Source organism: Dermacentor silvarum, chromosome 8 (genome assembly GCF_013339745.2).
Source record: "Dermacentor silvarum isolate Dsil-2018 chromosome 8, BIME_Dsil_1.4, whole genome shotgun sequence".
Lineage (NCBI taxonomy): Eukaryota > Metazoa > Arthropoda > Arachnida > Ixodida > Ixodidae > Dermacentor > Dermacentor silvarum.
In genome coordinates this window covers 97,231,561-97,251,953 of record NC_051161.1, presented here as the reverse complement: position 1 = coordinate 97,251,953, position 20,393 = coordinate 97,231,561, and the positions used below count along the sequence as shown (strand labels likewise).

General features: G+C 45.2%; 1 protein-coding gene across 1 annotated transcript in view; it reads left to right on the top strand.

Annotated features, from left to right (window-relative positions):
• The window catches only part of LOC119462306 (ATP-binding cassette sub-family C member 2-like), a 246,582-nt gene that overhangs the window by 188,075 nt on the left and 38,114 nt on the right, over positions 1–20,393 (top strand). Inside the window, exons 9-10 of the mRNA XM_049673266.1 lie at positions 14,658–14,834; positions 17,133–17,300. Coding sequence (XP_049529223.1) covers positions 14,658–14,834; positions 17,133–17,300 — 345 coding nt within the window. The remainder of the gene's footprint in view (positions 1–14,657; positions 14,835–17,132; positions 17,301–20,393) is intronic.

Below are 20,393 nucleotides of genomic sequence, written 5' to 3'. Positions count from 1 at the left end.
AACCATATTGAAGCTGCGAGTGGTCGCGAACCAACACGATGCGAGCTGACAGAGGCGGTGGTAAGCAAGCAGTGGCCCGGCAGTGGCGCGTCAGCATGGCCGACAGGCATCTCACGGTGACCGGATGTGACGTCGGTGCAAGCCATGTATAGAATCTAGCACTACCTTTCAAACGCTGCAATGCTTGCTGGTTGTAAGCCGCACAACTTGCGGATCAAATATCACTATATTACCTCTCTTTCCGAGAGAGAAACGATTGCATTCGGAATAGATAGTTCAATGTTGGTGCATTTTAAACGAAAGCTGAACAGTAAAAACTCCTTGCACTCGGCCGGGCAGCGCTTGAAACCGCGAAGCTGGGCGATCGTCGCCCAGAATTTTCCGGAAGTACGCGCGCACTTTTCAGCTGAATACTCACGATGATGATAATTTCTTTTTGTGCGTCTCGGACGTATGGCCATTATCACTGCGCGTTGCACAGCACAGCTTGCAACACGGACACTGCGTTCCAATGCCGTCACCGCGTTCCAAGAGACGCGCTCCGTGAAGGCGTCTCTCTCTCTCTCTCTCACACACACACAGCGCGCAAAACCTATTCACCTCGCAGAGCACGAGCGTACGAACGCGCCAGCTGTGGATGGAATCGACTACGCTCGAACGGAATGCATAAATGCATGTTCTGGAAGCGCGGCTGTATAACCTAGTGGTTACGACGCTCGCTTTTGGACCGTGGGTACGCGGTTTCGAATCCCGCCTCGGCAAGTTACTTTTATTATCTTTCTTGGTAGGTTCTTGCTACGCACAATTTACGTCTGACTTAAACATCTTCGCTGTTAAAAATGTGAGGGGCCTCTTATTACAGTTATGTAATAGAAATTTTAATTACACTCTGCTACAAATTGAGGTTAGCTACGGACTGAGCTGAATAACCTGTTTTTAAAGCATTACATGTGGCCAAAAGTAACAAAGAACATCAGCTGTAACTCGGGTTGTGCAAGAGCGTAATATTTATTCTTTGTAGAGCGACGAAAGCAAACACTTTTCCATGGAAATAGTACACCTTTAAGTACTTCTTTAAATGGCTTAAACAATAAATAGAATGTGTCTACGTTGCTTGATGTCGCATATAGGAGGGTAACACGTTAACCGACTTTGTTATCCGGCTCAGGCTCCATCCGTATCATGCATGTTTATTCATCTAATAATCCTGTGCAAATGTACACGTTATACTTCAAGCAACGTTGCAACCCATAAAATGACATTATCATGCACTAGGGAAATTAATCTGCATGCATTTCATACATGCAAACTATCACGCTACCTTGAATTTAGCCTAATTTATAAAGTGTTTCCAAGCATTACACATGTTTGAGGGCAAGCGTTATTGGCACCAGTACACAGAGAATTTATTTTCGCACCAAAAATAGGATCAGAGTGAGGAAGGCGTTCATTCTTTCCTTGCTATGGGTTTATTATTTCTACAATGTGGTCGCAAAACGTTGGAGTGTGTTCTAGTCTTTCTTTAGGATGCCTTAGAGCCACTTGCAGTTTTATTTTTATTTATTTTTCTTCGTTATGTACCTCTTTCTGCCTTTTGGTCTGGTTTGTTTTAATTACTTTCGTCCAACATCTTCACCTCACTAGCCCAGCTCTGATGAAGGCAATTCTTCTGTCGAAACGTTGTCTCCACTCTCAGTCTTCCCTTTCTTGCCTACCGTTGATCGCTTTCTCGCCTGCTTGTGACTACCCTTTGTGTTCTAATGAGATTAGCATTAATTGGGAGTTTCGCCCAAATTCGAGGGATGCATCTAACCTCTTACACATACCAAGTGACAGAAGCTTTGTACTAGCATGGGTGACCACGTAAGTTCTGGCTGCTGTCTATGCTGAGCATAAAGATGGGCCCCTGGGTATGTTACCGTTTAGACAAGTCGGTTATGTCTAATACCTGGCCTAGTAGACATCTTGTTTCACTGGGCATGCGCTGCTTGTGCCTGAACGGCGAGCTTATTGACTGCACATGTGATATTATTATGTGCAGTGAAATCCACCAGAAAGGATGGCACAAGGAGCATATGGGCAAGATGTATGCGGCGAAAGAGGAGCGCGTAAAGTCATCATAAATTTTGATTGTATTCTAGAAGCACCAAAATAATTCTATACTGATCTGTAGAGTACCCAGAACAGCCACGCAACCTTCATTAGAAGTGTTGAAAAACAGATACAGAGGACTTCTCTGTTACTAGCGATGAAGTTATAAGGGTCTTGCGAGACACGTCTAGGGGAAAAGCCGCAGGAGAAGATGGAATAACAGTCGATTCATCAATAATAGAGGGGATATGCATGAAAAGGTTGCGGCCTTTTATGTGCACTGCCTCACGACTTCAACAATACCAGAGAGCTCGGCGAATGCAACATTATACTAATCGATAAGAAGGGACGGATTGATGGATGGATGGATGAAAAACTTTGTTGAGGTCCAGCGGGCCGCTTCCACATCTCCGCCGCCTCGCGAGCCCGTCGGAAATCCCACAACTGTTCTTCGACGTTGGGAATGCGTAGAACCGCATTCCAGCGTGAAGAAGTGTTGCTTTCATCGCCGCGTGACGCGGGACACCGTCAGAGCATGTAATCTAAGTTCGCTAAGTGATTGCATAGTGCACATGCATTTGTTGTCTAAATTTCGGGGTAAATCCTGTGAAGAAGTACGGGGGTTTGGGTATGCCTCCGTCTGTAGAAGCCTTAGTGTTTAACACTAGGTCTATGGGGTTTACAATGTGGGATGCGGTACATCCTCCGAGCCAAGTAAAAGTGCTTAGTAAGTTCGTTGTACGAGGAAGGAGAGTCCGGATTGTCTGTACCCCCAACATCACGCTGCCGGGTAGCTACGCGGTCGATGATCCCTCGCGCAGCATTGTGTGCGGACTCATTGACGTTGGGTGGGGTTGGGTGGGGCACCCTTGATCTGCCCTATGTGGGCTGGAAACCAGATGACTGTGTGTGCATTGATCTCCTTGCTTCCTACTATCCCTAGGGCCAGCTAGAATATGGTTCCTTTGGCGAATGCCCGAACGGCTGATCTCGAGCCATTGTAGATAGCTGTCCTCCTGTCGTCCAATAAGGCCATCGCAATTGCAGGCTGCTCAGCGTCTCAGAGGACGTCGTCTGAATCGAGATTGAGTTCCTGACTTGAATTTCATGGTCGTCGCTAACCGCAGCGGAGGCCCGTTCTTCTGCGTAGCACGCTGCGTCTCTGAAGCGGTTCTCCGAAGCCGGTTCACGAGCCTTTTCCAGGGGGGCTTTTCCCGCCGTCTTCCCACGTTGTGTTCCGGATGGAGGTTTTGTGGAATTGGGGTGACAGTGATGTGGTTCCACTGCTCTCCTGCAGGGAGAGAGAGAGAGAGAGAAGAACTTTATTTATTTCCGGCAGATTACTGGGCTGGGTTCCCACCTAGGAGCCAGCGGAGAGACCGTGTCTCCCGGCAGCTTCCTCGGCCTGCTGGATAGCCCACAGTTGCTGGTCCAGGCCTGAACTGAGCAGCGCAGTCCCCCAACGCGCCCGAAGGCCCTCATTGGAGGCCGCGACCCCAGTATTGTTGATTAATGCTGGACATGCCCATAGGATGTGATCTAGTGTGGCTCTGGTGTTACAATACTGGCATAGATTGGTTGTATATAATTCGGGGTATATATGGTTCATGATGACAGGGTTCGTGTATGTTCGTGTTTGTAGCTGCCGCCATTGAACGGACTGGGCCCTATTGAGATTGGGGTGAGGTGGTGGATACTCACGCCTTTGCATTCGATAATGTTGAGTAATGTCACAGAATTTAGTGAGCCGATCGTCCCATTCCCACACCACCGCGGAGGTGCCCGTTCGAGTGGCTGCTTCTTCGAACCCGGCTCGGAACGTGAGACCTCGAACCACGTTGTGCGCCACCTCGTTTGGACTGAACTCCGGCTGATCAAGAGGTGTGTGGGCTGGGATCCAGAGGATTTGTACGCATTTGTCTGCCTCATAAGTTTTGCCTGTATTAAGGATCCGCAATGCCTCAGGGGAGATTCTGCCGTTGGCGTAGTTTCGCACGGCCGTTTGAGAGTCGCTGATGATGTACGAGGCATTGGTGTGAGCTATCGCCAGCGCGATAGCCACTTCCTCCGCCGTTTCTACGTGTCTTGTGGCGATTGATGCGCTTGCTTTGCATTGATGTGTGTGGTCTACGACCGCAGCTACGAAGCGGTGACGGTCCCGATAGCGTGCTGCATCGACAAAGACCGCTTCCTCGTTGTGACCAAAAATCTTAGTCATAGCTTTGGCTCTACTGACGCGTCTGCCCTCGTTGTGTTCGGGGTGCATGTTCTTGGGTATCGGTGGAACTGTGAGTTTAGTTCGGATATCGCGTGGTATGTCATGTTTGTCGCCGTGTTGGGTGTGGTAAGAGATGCCGAGATTCTCGAGTATCTGGCGGCCTGACTTAGTCTTGGCCAATCGCTCGTATTGTGATATTTGTTGCGCCTCGATAAGCTCCTCGAGGGTATTGTGTAATCCCAGTTTAAGAAGGAGGTCTGTGCTGGCGTGTTGCGGCAATCCTAGTGCTTGTTTATGTATTCGCCTAATGAGGCTGTTGAGTTTTGCTTTTTCTGCGACGAACCATCGGTGATAGGCTGCCGCATACGTGATCTGGCTGAGTACGAATGATTGGATGAGGCGGAGGATGCTAGACTCTTTCATGCCTTTGTGTTTATTGGTGATGCGTTTAATAAGGCGCATCGTGTTCGATACTTTTGCGTCAATGTTGCGAACTGTCTCGCCGTTTGTGCCCTTACTCTCGATGATCAGTCCTAACACCTTAATTTTATCCACAGTTGGTATGATGTGACCGTCGCTTGTCGTGAGTGTTATATCGGCGTGTGTTTGTGCTTGGTGATGTTTGGGTGGTCGGCCCTTGAGTGTAGGGCGATATAGCAGTAGCTCGGATTTCTCCGCCGAACAGGATAGTCCTGTCCCTTGCAGATACCGTTCTACTGTGTGAATAGCCTCCTGTAATATTTGTTCTATGGATCCATCACTGCCCTCGCATACCCAGAGGGTGATATCGTCGGCATAAAGAGTGTGATGGAGTCCGGGGATTTTCTGAAGTTGTGACGGAAGGCCTAGGAGGGCGAGGTTGAACAGCATCGGAGATATCACGGAACCCTGCGGGGTGCCCACGCTTCCCATGGTTATCTCGGACGATGTGAGCGCTCCTACGGTGATGGTGGCTGTTCTGTCCGTTAGAAATGCTCTGATATAATTGTACGTGCGAAGGCCCAAGTTTAGGGTGTTGATCTGATTTAGGATGGTGCTGTGTGTGACGTTATCAAAGGCCTTCTTAAGATCTAGGCCGAGAATGGCCTTAGTGGAGCGGCCTGTGCAGTCTATGATGTGGTGTTTCAGCTGCAGCATGGTATCCTGGGTCGAGAGATGCCTACGGAAGCCGATCATGGTGTATGGAAATAGGTCATTGTCCTCTAGGTAATTTGTTAGTCTATCCAGGAACATGTGCTCCATCAATTTGCCCATGCACGACGTTAAGGAGATGGGCCTAAGATTGTTAGTATTTAGTGGTTTGCCTGGTTTAGGAATGAGGATCACCTGGGCCTTTTTCCACTGCGGGGGCAAGCTGCCGGTGGTCCAGCATTGGTTAATGTATTCTGTGAGTTGCGTGATTGACTCGTCGTCAAGATTACGTAGTGTCTTGTAGGTAATGGTGTCGGGACCTGGGGCAGATTTGGAGTTAAGTTTGTGCAGGGCGGCGCGGATATCCGCCTCGGTGAATTCCTCGTCTAGGGTGGTGTTGGACTGGCCTGCGTAGTCTGGGTGCTGCTGAGGAGGAACCTGAGAGATGTATTTGAGCTCTACCTCCCTAAGGAAATCCTCCTCTGTGCCCTTGTACGCGTGTATGAGTTTGTTGATGGTTTGTCGGTGGGCAGATTTGTTGTCTTCTGGGTCGAGTAGGAATCTGAGAAAGCGCCACGTTTTACCTAAACTTGATTGCCCGTCCATTGCATTGCAGGTTTCTTCCCAATGTTGTCGGCATAGCTGTGTTGCATACATCTCTATCTCCTTATTGAGGAGCGCTATGCGTTTCCTGAGGTTTCTGTTGTGTTTCTGTGTCTCCCATCTCTTTTTGAGCGATTGTTTTGCCTCCCACATGTGGAGGAGCCGGCTATCGATCTCTTCAAGTTGTGCCTCAGGAGGTACAATGTGTGTGGCGTTGTTAACATCCCGTTTAAGAGTGTCAGTCCAGTGTTCTATGTCGTCGATGGGTTGGACCTGGTTCTCGCGTGATTTGCGGAACTCAGTCCAATCCACTAGCTTGAGCTGTTTTCCCGTGGGTTTACGTGGGCCGCCCTGAACGTGTATCGCGATGATGTAGTGGTCGCTTCCTAGGTCCTCTAATGTGTTCTGCCAGGTGGCTGCGGATGTGTTTCTAGTGAACGTTAAATCGGGTGTTGAGTCTTTACTGGAGCTAGTGCCCGCGCGGGTGGGTGTGCTAGGATTGGTGATGAGAGTTAAGCCCTCCTGCTGCGAGTCGAACCACAGGTCTCTGCCTTTGGGAAACACGTAAGAGTATCCCCAGGCAGTATATGGTGCGTTGAAGTCCCCTCCGATTATGATGGGATTTCTGTCGGCGATGTTGAGGGCGCGTTTAAAGAGCGTGAGAAATCTCTGCTTCTTGTGTTTGGGGCTGCTGTATATGTTGAGTATGAAGAGACTTTCGTGTGTCTTGCGTTGCGGAATGAGTTCAATAAAGATATTGTCTATATTGGTAATTTTGGTGTCGTGTTGCTTGACTGTAATGTTTCGTCTAACTAATGTGGTAAGGGCGGTCGTCTCCCCTTCGGCGTAGCCGATCGAGCGATAGCCTGCCAATTTAGCGAGACCATGGGTCTCTTGTAATAGAATGATATCGGGTTTATCTTTTTGCCTAAGGTATTGGTGTAAAATCGCTTTCTTGTTTGCGTAGCTTCTACAATTCCATTGCCAAATCGTGTAGGTAGGATTTCTAGCTATGATTGGGTGCGGGGGGGGACAAATGTCGCCGGCTGTATCAAGCTGAAGGGCGACGAGGTAGGTTGTTGCACACTTGCCATGGGTTCCAGGCCGCTAGGTGGCGAAGGAGTAATCAACGCCTCCACTGCGAGGAGTCGCTGTTGAAGTTGTTCATTTTGTTGTTGATTAATTTTGGCTATACTGTCTACACGTTCAGTAAGGGCTGAGATCAGTCGGGATGAGTTACTCATCCACTCGTTTAATTCTTTTATGGATTGCTGAAATTCCGTTACGACATTAGTCTCGGTTGGTGCGCGTTTGGGTTTGTCTTCATTGGCCTGGGTTTCGGCTTTACGTTTGGGTGGTGGGGGTGTAGTCCCTTCCTCCATTTGGTCCGTGGGTGTAACAGCTAAGGGTGGTGATGCTACGGGTGTAACTTGTTCCGTTTGTTTATAGCGGCATAATTCCTCTTTGAGGGTCCTGTTTTCCTCGCCTAAAGCTGTAATTTTCTGGTTGCAATGAGCTAACATCTGTTTTAGCTGTGCTATTTCAGCCTCTAACTTGTTCCATTTCCCTTGGGACGCGGCCTCCTCGGACCCCGAGCGCGCCCCCTTGACTGCGTCTGCCCAGCTCACCTTGAAGGGTCCAGCAGGTACAGGCGTGCGGCTCCGGGTTCTTGACCGAGACGGGGATCGGGTGCGGGACCTCGACGGGCGTCTTCCACCGGATCGGTTGCGGGACCTCGACCGGCCTCTTCCTCCGGGTTTCTGGGAGGGAGTAGGGTCCCGCTGCTCTAGGTTGGTGTTGACGAGCGTTGGCTTTGTCGGGTAGTCTTCTTCTTGTTGCCGCTCCCATTGGCGGCGTTTCACCAGGTACGGCGTCTTGTAGCGTGCCCTGCACGCCTTGTCGGCCGTCGGGTGGTTGCCGCCGCAGAGCTGGCACTTGGGCTTGCATTGGTGATCTTGCGCAGGGTTGGCTGCTCCGCAACCGCGACACAGGCGGTCGTTCGGGTTTGGGCATACGTCTGCGCGATGCCCCAGGCGACCGCACTGATAGCACGTGTCTATCTGCTTGCGGTAGAGGGAGCACGGCAGCAGAGCTCCGCCGTAGCGGACGTACGTTGGTACTCGGAGGCCGGTGAACAGGACGATCACCGTCATTGTGTTACTGAGACGTTTTGCAGCGATGGCCGTTGGATTCCTTGGCGTAATGACATTAGCTGTGATATCCCGGGCAGTGTCTTCCAGCGGGATACCGCGGATTACTCCTTTGGACGTACAGTCGGGCGCTGCTTCGTAGGCGCTGGTCTCGAACGCTTGGTTGCCGATCTTGATGCGTGAGATCTTCTGGTATTTGTCAGCATGTGCCTCGATGGGTGTGCTCACTACGATGATGTTCTGTTGACAATTGGTACAGATGGTGTCCTCGTCTTGGGCTTCTCTTGGGATTTCGGCGGCGTGGTAAATACTGGTCGCCAGTCTGGCGGCCCCATGGTCGGCGACTCGGAGGCCGCCTCTTGGTCGAATGATGATCTTATAATCGCCTCGCGGTAGTTGAGGCATGCGGCTTGATCTTGCTATTTGTCGAAGGCGTTCCTCACGTTGTTTCTTGCTGCTATTGCCTCGTTTGGGCTCCGCGCCCTGGTCCAGCGGTTTCTCGCGGGATAATTTCCTTGATCCTACGGTTCTCCATCCTGCGCTTTCTTCAAGTTCTTCGCGGGAAACGAGTTCTCCATCCACAGAGACATCCATTCTTGTCATTAAGTCGGGCATATTGAACGCGCCGACTGCCGTTCCTTGGTCTCCGCCAGCGGCGGCGGCGGCCAGCAGGTGTTAGGCCTAGCTCTCCCGCCGGTGTTTCTGACTTGAAAACGGCCGTAAAGTTGTAAAAAATCGAGCCCCCACCTTGAACTTGGTGTCGAGTGATTCCTGGTGACGAGCTGAATCTGTGGATATGAAAATCTTGTGGGTATCGAGTGATTTCCGCTGCAAAAACATTCGTGGAAACTGAAGCCGACACGACGCGCGTCCGCTCACTCCAACGTCTTCTTCTTCCTCTCCTGCAGGGACGCTGAAAAACTTTGCCTTGACTATTGTAGGGTGGAACTCCTGGTTGTAGGATGTGTCTTCAATCTTATGTGGTAGATAGCCTGACAAACTGGGCCCTCTGTTGCGTTTCCGCGATTTCGTCTACCGTGTTGTGCATGCCGAGTTGAAGTGAGCCTTCCGTCTCTGTATATGGGGAGGCCGCGAGCTCTCTTGATTGCCTTCCTGATTAATGCGTTCAGCTTATCCCGCTCCGATCTTTGCCAGTTGTGCATGGCCGTGACGTAAGTGAAATGACACATTACTAACGCATGTACCAATCTCACGAGGTTATCTTCTCCGAGGTCCTGCTGCCGGTTGGCCAATCTTCTTATTAGTCTGATGGCATTGTCCGTCCTCCTAGTGAGTCGCAGCGCTGTATGGTTCTTAGAGCCACTTGACTCGGTCATCTTGCCAAGAATCCGGATGGCATCCCCCTCGGAATACAGCCTTCGTTGTATATGCAATGCCTCACGACTTCAAGGTTACCAAACACATTGGCGCATGCCAAGAAAATGATCATCGATAAGAAAGGAGACGTTAAAGGATTGAAGTACTAAAGGTCCGGTGGCTTGATTTAGTGTTGTATAATACATTCAGGAAGATAATTTCCTACAGAATCACGGCAACACTTTACATCAGTCAACGAGGAGCACAGGCTGACTTGACGAAAGGATATTCTACAATGGATTACGTCCATGTCATCAATCACTCAATTGAGGAACTTGCGGAGTACAATGAACATCTCGGAATAGCATTAATACATTATAAAAATGCATTGGATTTCAGGGTTAACTATTATTACAAAGACTAAGATAGTGTTCAATAGCTTGGCAAGACAACAAGGATTCAGAATCGCCAGTCAGCCTCTAGAGTCTGTAAAGTACTACATTTATCCAGGTCAGTTACTCACAGGGGACCCTGATCATGAGAAGGAAATTTACAGAAAAATAAAATTGGATTGGAGCTCATACAGCAGACTTTGCGAAATCCTGACTGGGAGATTACCACTGTCGTTCAAAAGATAAGTGTACAATCATTCCATTTTACCGGTGCTAACATGTGGGACAGAAACTTGGAAGCTAACAAAGAAGCTCGAGAGCAAGTGAAGGACCACACAAAGAGCGATGCAACGAAAAATGTTAGGCCTAACGTTAGGAGACAGGAAGAGAGCGGTGTTGATCAGAGAGCAAACAGGATAGCCGTATTCTAGCTGACTTGAGAAAAAGATATGGCTGGGCAGGCCCAGTAATGCGTAGGGCAGATAACCGGTGGGACCGGTGGATCAGTTATGAGAAATAACAGCTATTAATAACGAATGTTGTACGAAGTTTTTTATTATTCGCCTTAACCATTTACAGATGGTATTGCTTGCGTTCACGGCTGTCACGTTCCGACACGATGATCGGGCTATCGACGCTGCAACAATGTTTTCTTGCGTGTACCTTCTCACGCTAACGGACATCTTCACCAGTACGACACCGCATGTAGTTAGACTGAAGAGCCCGGTGAGGACGTTTTCATTTTTTTATTTGCAGTGTAACGCAAGGTGAACCATGCAAATATCTAGAAGCACTGGAAAAAAACATTTAGTTAGGTGCAGTCTTTCTAGATAAAATGACCGATGGGATGAAATAACGGTGGAATTATGTTCTCTCACCAATGGTTAAACAACAGAAAACAAAGATTTGTGAGTGTCACCTAATGAATCTTCCACTTCTTCAGGGAAACTTTCAGCTATAGATGCCAAATTCCATGGCTTGTAAACTACATTCTTACCACTGCTTTGAAATGAATATTCAAGATGGCGTGTATTGCGATAACGAAGTGGGAATCTCAAAGACATCTCAGGCAGCTTAATTGCACGCACATAAATAATTATAAGATTGCATTACCATCATTCAGAAAAGTAGGGCGGCACTGAGGTATTAGTGTAATTCCCTCGCTTACAGTTTGCTAACACTTCGGGCGCTTTCTGTATAGGGAATGTGAAGAGCTTAAAGACGAGAGCTCCGTATGACGCCTCTTCGGAAAGGCTTGATAATTTTTTATTCCGCATTTCGGTAATTGCACTGTGCTCCGTATTACAGAGTATCGTTCCCACAACTGCAAAAGAGCCATTTTTCCGGTCAACCGTGTTTGCGGACAATTTAAGTGTGTAAGACAATTCTTCGCAGTAAAAACGAATAACTTCGATAACATACTGATTATGACAGAGAAGCTTGACTGCGCGCACACACACATAGGCACACGTATATATATATAGATATATATTATCAGAATAGCAGACGCAGGTTCAGAAAAAGCACAAACACATAATTGTAGTATTTTGGTGGTCACCAGCTGAGGAATTGAGAGAGGTCCCTGCCACAATGCCACCTAAATCTTCGTTGTTGTCCGAGTATCTATTCTTCCTCAACTTTTGATGTCTTCTTTAAACAATATATATATATATATATATATATATATATATATATATACTTGGAACGGTCACTGAATGTTTAGCACAATTCATTACCTATGTATTCAACCTGTGACACGTATATTTGTCTCTTTCCACCTCATCTCAAGGCATTTCGCAGTTGTCGCAGGCTAATGTCTTATTTTGCTGAAGAAGAGCACTTTGATACCAGCGCTGAATCCCAGGACTACCCAGAAGCTTCAAGTAAGACTAATTAGGGCAAATATGTGTCCTTCTATATTATGGTACAAAGTGCCAAGAAAAAAACAACTGATTTAATATTTGAGGAACTATATGCGAGGATGTACAGGTGTTCATATGTAATGAACAAAAAGCTAGCAGTACCTCAATAAATAACAAGACAAAACGAATTCGTACTTGCCTAACTAAAACTTGATAAGCGCGGTGGTTATCGTGTCTATTTCAGCGGTAGTGATTCTTTTTTTACTCAATGACAATGTTGAAGCAGAGAATGAAGACGTGTCAATGAGAACGATTTAAGAAACAATAACCATGATAACTTGATTGTGACACGAACGGGAGCCGTCGCTAGCCTGCCAAACAGACGCAGCGACCCACATAAGAAACCTAGTTTTAATTCTTGTCCTAACTGCAGCAGAAGCAAAAGTAGCTGACCGAAATATGTTTTCTATGTAAAACAAATACAAATCGTGTATTTGTTACGAATGTTTCTTGACTATCTCCTGTCTTGCTGACACCGTATATTTCCCATTACAAACAGAATTTTTCTTGGTACAAGTCACGCGTTTTGCTCCGACGCAGATAGTGAAGTCATCATGAAAAACTGTTCGTTTGCTTGGGCTAAAAGATGTTGCGACGTACAAGCTCCGACTCTGAAAGGCATAAACCTACACATAAGGAGCGGTTCTCTGGTCGGCGTCGTTGGTGCTGTAGGCAGTGGCAAGACTTCTCTTCTGTCAGCCATTGCCGGAGATATGAGGTGCTTGGAAGGCAATCGAGCTACAAAGGTGGGTATTCTAAGAAAAAAAAGCTTTTTAGAGGCTAATATCTGCATATATGTTAAAAAATTATAACAAAAATCCACGCCCGTGGTAACATTTAGCAGGCACCAGTGTTCAGCAGTACTCTTCGAAAATTCTCTGGCAGAATTCATACCCCTTCTCATAGCTTTTCTATCGCAAATCTCAAATCAGTATACACTTGCAGAGTACACAGCTACCCTAGTTGTGCTGTAGAAAATGTTATGCTATGGGCACCTCTGCATTATCATGGCAAAATTATAATTTGCCTTTTCCCTTTCTAGTGAAGCTATCTTTCACGAATGTTTTGTATCAGTGAAGTGCACAATGGCCACTGCTTTCATATGCCTTGAATTATTGAAGTGGCTTTATTACAATGATTCATCAATACAGACCTAAAGTTTATGTTTAAGAGACCGCCTTATGATCGGAACATATTCTCCGTGATGCATATTTTCTAAGTTCTTCTCGTTATTTCAATATTGGTAAATATAATACCTTAGCGCAATGAAGTAAGCGCTCGTGGTGTGAGCAAGTATGTATGAAGCTTTGCTCACCCATTTATTTTTGCCGGTTACATTTGCTTCTTACGTCAATGTGCTTCAGAACATCACAGAAAAAATAATTGGCTGACATATACCTCAGAACCACATGTACCACGCTGCGCAACACTATACACCAACCCCTGGCCCTCTTTCTGAAAGCCTTTATTGAGGCCTGCTTTAGGCAGAATAAATGTTCTTTCTAGCAAACCCATTTGTTAACAAATTTCTACACAAAATGGCCTTCATTTGACCTGTCACACTTAAGATGGTCTGTCAAATTGGTCTAACACTTAAAGGGGCCCTGAATCACCCCTCGGGCTTGGTGAATAGCATAGTTCGCGGGTAGCATACGCTGCCTGGTAGCATCTCAGTGCGGCGGTAGCATCTGCATCTTAGTGCGGTGCGGTTTCATCTCAGCCAAGTTTTGCTGTCGTACGCGATGCGTGGAGCTCACAAGCTGAGCGCGAATTCACCTTTCTCTCAAACGATCTATTTTCAACAGGAGCCATGATCCTCACTATTTTCGGTGTGTTTTCTCCGTACTAATGCACATTCCAACACGCGGCTGCTATTGGTCGCTGCGGTCGCCTACAGCGCCGCCGCCGCGGGGTGCCGCCACGAGTCCACTGGCTAAGCGCACTGCGGCTCGCTGGGGACAACCTCGTTTGGCTTACGTTTAGCGCATCGTAGGCACCAAAATCGCAAGTCGGGGCGTCCACGTTAACATCCAAAATGAAATTTGAACTGCACGCCACGGTGACATTTTTAAGGCGGAGCATTGTGGCCACACCCCACCTCGCTGTAGCCTTCGCAGTGCCAGGCATTGAAGAAAGAATGGGACGACAGCGGATTGCCAATAACTCCGCTTCTGCTGAAATCATTGACGTACTTTTTGCGGCAAAGTATTTCGAAAATAGCCTATTTTCGATTCGAATGTCTTTATCCACTTCGATAAAAAGTCACTCAGGGCCCATTTACGACGAACCTTCCAGCTCAGTGCTCTTCCTCTCACAGCAACTTGAAAATGAAGCACACAAACAGTCGCACATTGATAATGTTCGTCGCAGTACGCTTCGACGCTTGTGGCATTGTAGCACAATGTCGGTCAGCATACAACGTTTAGTATAAGCATGTTCGATAGTGCTTTCACACTGCACAAATATAAGTGTCGTATATATATATATATATATATATATATATATATATATAAAGTTTCACTGCATTAACGAAATCCAATGAAAGTCGTCCGTTGAAACCACGTGTTAAACACTGATAAAAATCACCTCATGTGCGTTATTTTTACCACGTGCTCATACATTTCGAACCCGGTGCTGCACAGTAGCTTTATTGACGTTTGTCTCGGCCAAATTTATTGACTGTATAAGGGTAATGGGCCACGTGAGGCAGCGTGCCTTACTCGCCTTCCAAAAGTGCACATGAATGCATGTTAACACACTCAACAATGTCCCGTTCTCTACGTATCTTACCGCTTTGATGCTTCACCACCTTTTTGCAAACTTTCATCCACAGGGATCCATAGCAATCGTGCCGCAGACGCCTCAAGTACTAAACATTTCCATAAGAGACAACATTACCTTTGGAAGAAAGTATGACTATATGCTTTACAGAAAAGTATTACGGGCGTGTCAGTTGCTTCCGGATTTACAGAGATTACCGGCCGGCGATCTTACCAAAGCAGGAGACAAGGTAAGTTGCGCATAAAGAGATATCCCATTTTGGTCCGGCTCCGTAATGTCTTGGGCAGTCACTTGAGTTGCGACGCGCTCACCTTCAGGAATGCGAGTGGCAGTGTTCGCAGCGTGCGCCGCAAATGCGCGAAGGCGTTCTGCTTCAAGCTGACGTGTCTCTCGCCGGACCAAAGCGAGATTCGCCCGTCGACGCCGTTGCCTTTCTGCGCCACTTAGCGAAGCAATTGTTTTAGTTGGTGCCAGCGCAAGCGAAGCCACAGGCGGCATGTAAGCACTGCTGATGCATGTTGAAGCTGCACTCCATAAAGGACAGGCTAATCCGACACGGGAGACCAACCATGTGCTGAAACTGCGTCATCGCCTCAGCAGAATCCCGCGTTGGAGCCTCCGCTGCGCTGAGGCTACCGAAGCGCTCACTGTCGGCGCTCGTTAGTGTCATGATACAAGATTTCGCTTGAACGCTCCTAGAAGGCGGCACCATTCCTGTCAAGAATTCATATTTTACTCATTCACCGCACACGTCAGATCAGTTACAGGAAGTTTATCGTGCACCCGGAATTACGCACTTCCTTGCTAATATTGTGTACTATACTTTCTACCAGACGACGACCAAATAGATGTCGTTATCTGACAAGGCCATAAGCTGCCCCACAGGTACATTTACTTTCAGATGTACTCTCAAACAGATTGGGTCAAGTTAAACTTGAAACGACTTGCGTGATACGTTGAAGAATTATTCTTAACACCTACCCACCTGGAGCATCACTATATATGATACACATACAGCAGTTTTTTATAACTTGATGGAATAAACACAAAGGAGCAGGAGGTATAAAATTTTAATTAATTAATTATGGGGTTTTACGTGCCAAAACCACGATCTCATTATGAGGCACAGGAATAAACGTTTATTCTGGAACCAGCACTTTATGATGGCCGGGCCCAAGTCTCCCATGAGGGGACGTCCACGGGCGTGGAAATCAACACATAATCGCCCAAAATCAATCTCACATCGTAAAATAAAATTCATGGTGTCTCAATCTCTTGCAATAATTTGCAAGTTATACTGCTTTTAAACATGTATGGCCTGCAGCTCGTCAAAGAATAAACATGAGGTTGGTAAAAAAGGGTTTTCCCCCTAAATATTATTGTTGAAAGCAGCGTAACAAAATAGGCAGGTTTGTTTTCGCTTTGGCCGTTTGACTGTTGTCATTTGAATGGAAAATGCAATCTCGTCATTTTGTAAAGCAATCAATATTTTTTGCATTATAATGGTATATCATTCAGTGGTGCGTTTTGTGGACAAAAGCAGATACTTGTGATGGTTGTTTGGTTGCGACGAAACCAGTTTTGTGCTAAATATGCCATTTTGCTATTGAACATTGATGACTACGGGACGAGAAGGACACTACGGAACCAGGCTTATATAATGAACCTAAACATTTAAAAATAAAATTGACTGTTTAAAATTTATAATAAATTTATAATAAATTGAGCTGCGAGACATACTTCACTTATTACAGCAAAATTTTAAGGGTTTTCAAGTGATGTGACAGGTTTCGCAGATTTTCTCTCACGCAAACACCTCTATAATGGTCGCAAAATACGTATACACGTACCTGCATATTATATATATATATATATATATATATATATATATATATATATATATACATTTTACGGCACTTTTTCCGCTCACACAACCGCAACCATGCTTTCTTTTTTCGAGTATTGAGGTTTGTTTGGACATTATTGGCATGAGCGAAATTTTCTCTACTTTTTTTCACATGAAAACGAAAAACCATGAAGTGAGAAAATTAAGGTGGCACAATTGGCTCCAATATGAACCTTCCATGACAGCGACACTATGCCTAATCTCAACTCGGAGATATCATTGCACGTAATCTCAGCTCTTCTTCATAATGCCAGTGGCAGTCAGAAGAATTGGCCTATCGGATTTAGTGACAAAACTATGTGACTGTTATAAAAATATTTGAGAATTTTGACATGCAGGACTGGTCACATTGGGAAGCTAGTTTCCCGAGCAACGAACATTCGTAGTTCAGCCCATAAAGGCTTCGATCAATTGGTAGGTTTTGCTTTATAAACGAATTGATAACATACTTTAGGGAAACAATAATAGTTATTGACTAGTTCATTGATCTGTTAGAAATATCACGTTATTTAGTTAGAGTATTATCAATCGATGTTATGGAAATATGCATGTCATTAACTTTGAATTCTCGCTTAAAATTAAATTTTCATGATTTAAAAATTGAACCATGAAATTTTGCAGGGTGAAATGCTGAGCGGTGGGCAGAAGCAACGCGTGTGCATCGCACGTGCATTGTACAGCAGGAGTGACATCAATCTTTTGGATGACCTCACGAGTTCCCAAGATCCACAAGTAAAGCAAAAGATTCTTGAGGAGATCTTTGGACAAGATGGACTTCTTTCTGGCAAGGTAGAAGCCATCATCTTCCAATACAAAGAAGTCATTACACCCTAAGACAAAAGGACATACTAACATGCAGTACACATCCGTAAAAATTCTTACGTGCTAGTATTGAGTGGGGATGAATTGCTACAAATGAATACAAACCCACACAAAGCTGCAGCAACTGCCTGTAGCAATGGTCAGTTAGTATGCATTAGTATATGCTTTAAGTTACTTAATATAACAAGCTCGAAAGCACGACGTTGATATCATAAAATGAATTCCCTTCACACGGAACATACTTGAGCAAGATCGTAAGCTCCCAGCGCAAACGAGATTTCTTAACGAAGTGAAGCTTAGATTGAACGCTTCCTACTTAGATTCATAAATAAGTGCTTTCGGAGCAGTCAAGGAGCTGCAATTGCCAAAGTGATTTTGTTGAACGCAAATTTGGACAAATTATTGGTTACATCCTAAGTGGCAAACCTCGGTCTCATAAACAGAAAATATACAAAAATGGACTATGCCGAGAGCTGCCAAAGACATTGTTCTCTTTTACAAAGGCGCAAAGAGAAAAAAATACTTTTCTATTTCATTCAGTAGCATTATCTAATGTGCCAGCTCGCATCACTTCGATTCGAACAAGTAGCCTTTCAATGACTGCATAAACATAGAGGTAATAGCATATTCCAGATTTGACGCTCATTTTTTCTGCCTATAGGCAGTACTAGACAAATCAATTTTGACGCACGTTATTGCCAGTACCCATTTCACTCCAGCCAAAACAACCACCCGCTTACTGTCCATAAGTTTTCAAAAATGGCATATTTCGGTGTTAATACAAAACGTAAATCATACTTCGTGTCTGATTTTTACGATACTCTAGGGCAAAAAATCAAGGAATATACTCTAACATTACCATTTTCTTTCATGCAAAGTTTACTTGCAAGCTCAGTGATTACTAAAGAAAAATCCTATGACTTCAATCCTGCGTTCTGTAGTGTCAAATATTGTGCTCTCGTTAATATAACTATCAAAGTAAGTTTTCCAAGTGAGTTTATTTTATCTGTGGCAACTGTTCTTGTGATGCACATTTGTGCATCTTTTTTAATGCATTTGAACGTACCTTGCAAAAAATTTAGGGGAACTATCGATGGTGCACTTACGACAGAGTTCCTTCTTTTTGTGATTATATGTCCGCAGTCGTTGTTTGTGTCAATATTGTTTGTTTCGTTTTTCTCAATGCCGTTGTATTGTATTGTATATACAGGGTGATCATTTTTAAGCATTATGGAACATTTAAAGATCGTCTGTGGCAGATGGCATAATTATTGTCCTTGAGCTGGATTATTCGAAGAGGCGGACATTACTAGCGCGATAAATTGTGCTAGTAATGCGAAAAAATTTGTACGGCAAGTTTGATGGCGCATATCTCCAAACTGGCGTCATTCTGGAAACTCATTTCGAGTGGTTATGCCTTGCAAACTCACGAGCTACAATTTGTAAATTGTAATATGTGCCGTAATGTTAATAATTGAAGCGATTATTGGTGAATTTTTCTTTATTACTTGAATTTGTAGTTCGGTTTCTCGTGCAGGTAATGTCCGCCTCATCCAATAATACAGCTCAAGCACCAGAATTATCTTACCTGCAACATGCTATTTTAAAAAATTCCGTAAATCTTAAAAGTGAGCCCCCTGTTTATTGCATATACAGGGTGTCCCAACTATAATGCACCAAGATTTAGAAATATGAAAATGCCAAGTAGGTGGACAGAACCGAAATATTGTTGTTTGCCATCGCTTGGAGATACTCAAATTACGAGTTTTTGCATTCCGCCTAATTACACAGTTAGTCTTGATTAATTATTTACCTGCTCAAACAATATAAAAACATGAAAAAGTGGCAATGAGTAAATTGTAAAGCAACATGAAAAACTGCCGGTAAAGCTTTCTGTTGGTCAATATGTGCTACATACAAGGATTTTTTCCGAGCCTGAGATAAGCCCGGGAATACACGCAAAGCCCCTTGCGTATACATGAAAAATGTCACGCGGCAATTTGCATATGTATGTAAGTATGTTTGTAGGTATGTATGTATGTATGTATGTATGTATGTATGTATGTATATGTATATATATATATATATATATATATAGAGAGAGAGAGAGAGAGAGAGAGAGAAAGAGAGAGCTTTACGTTAAAGACCTGAACAAACTACTGTGGACGTTGCGGCTGTAGTGCGGCCTTGCATTATGCGTGCGTGGCTGTGTCTATGTATGCGGGGAACGATGAATAGCTTTTTCTCAAGCCTGGTTCAGTCTAACCTCCTTTGTGTCAGAAAATACTAAACTTCATGGCATAGTTAGTTACAGCCTTCATTCAACTCTTGCGGCGACGAGCAAGAACTTCGGCTTGCCACTGTACCCTGAAATGTAATTGGCCGCGTACACAGCTTTTATAAGAGTCATATATAAACATGTGGGGGCTCAGAAGGAGACGCAGGCGAAATATTAACCAGAGTTCTGATAAACAGAAAATACGACGAAACTAACTTAAAAGAATTATCACGGTACGAAGCATTATATAGTGACTCCTCTTTGAGCATTTGCGAGCTAAATTTTGTTGCTTCTCTTTTCCCGTTAGATTAGGCTAGCACTGCCTATTCCAGGCTGTTGTGGCGCATGAACTAGAATATTAAGCAACGCGCATCTTTGTGCATCTTTGTGGTCTGAGAGCAGGAAGCAGCTGTGGAGTGTAGTGAGCGACACTGGGCGTCTAATCATTGCACTAATGAATGCGCGCATCTAGCCTGTTGAAGGGAGTGGAGCTCCGGCGTTTGTTGAAGGTGATGTGGCCTTCGTGCCGAGAGCACGCAAGACCAACAAATTATAGTATGGTTACGTGACGCACCCCAAATAAATATTTATTATATATTGGTTATCTTGAAACTGCCAGGTTACCTTATGACTTCATACTCCTCAAAAAATAAAGATTGGACCTCCTAGTTGAGTTTTATTTTAAACTAAAAAAATTACTACTGCATAAATAGATCCTCCTAAATCCATCACTAGTTTTAAATTGTGACATTATTTTGCAGGATTTGTAAACGAAAAATCCA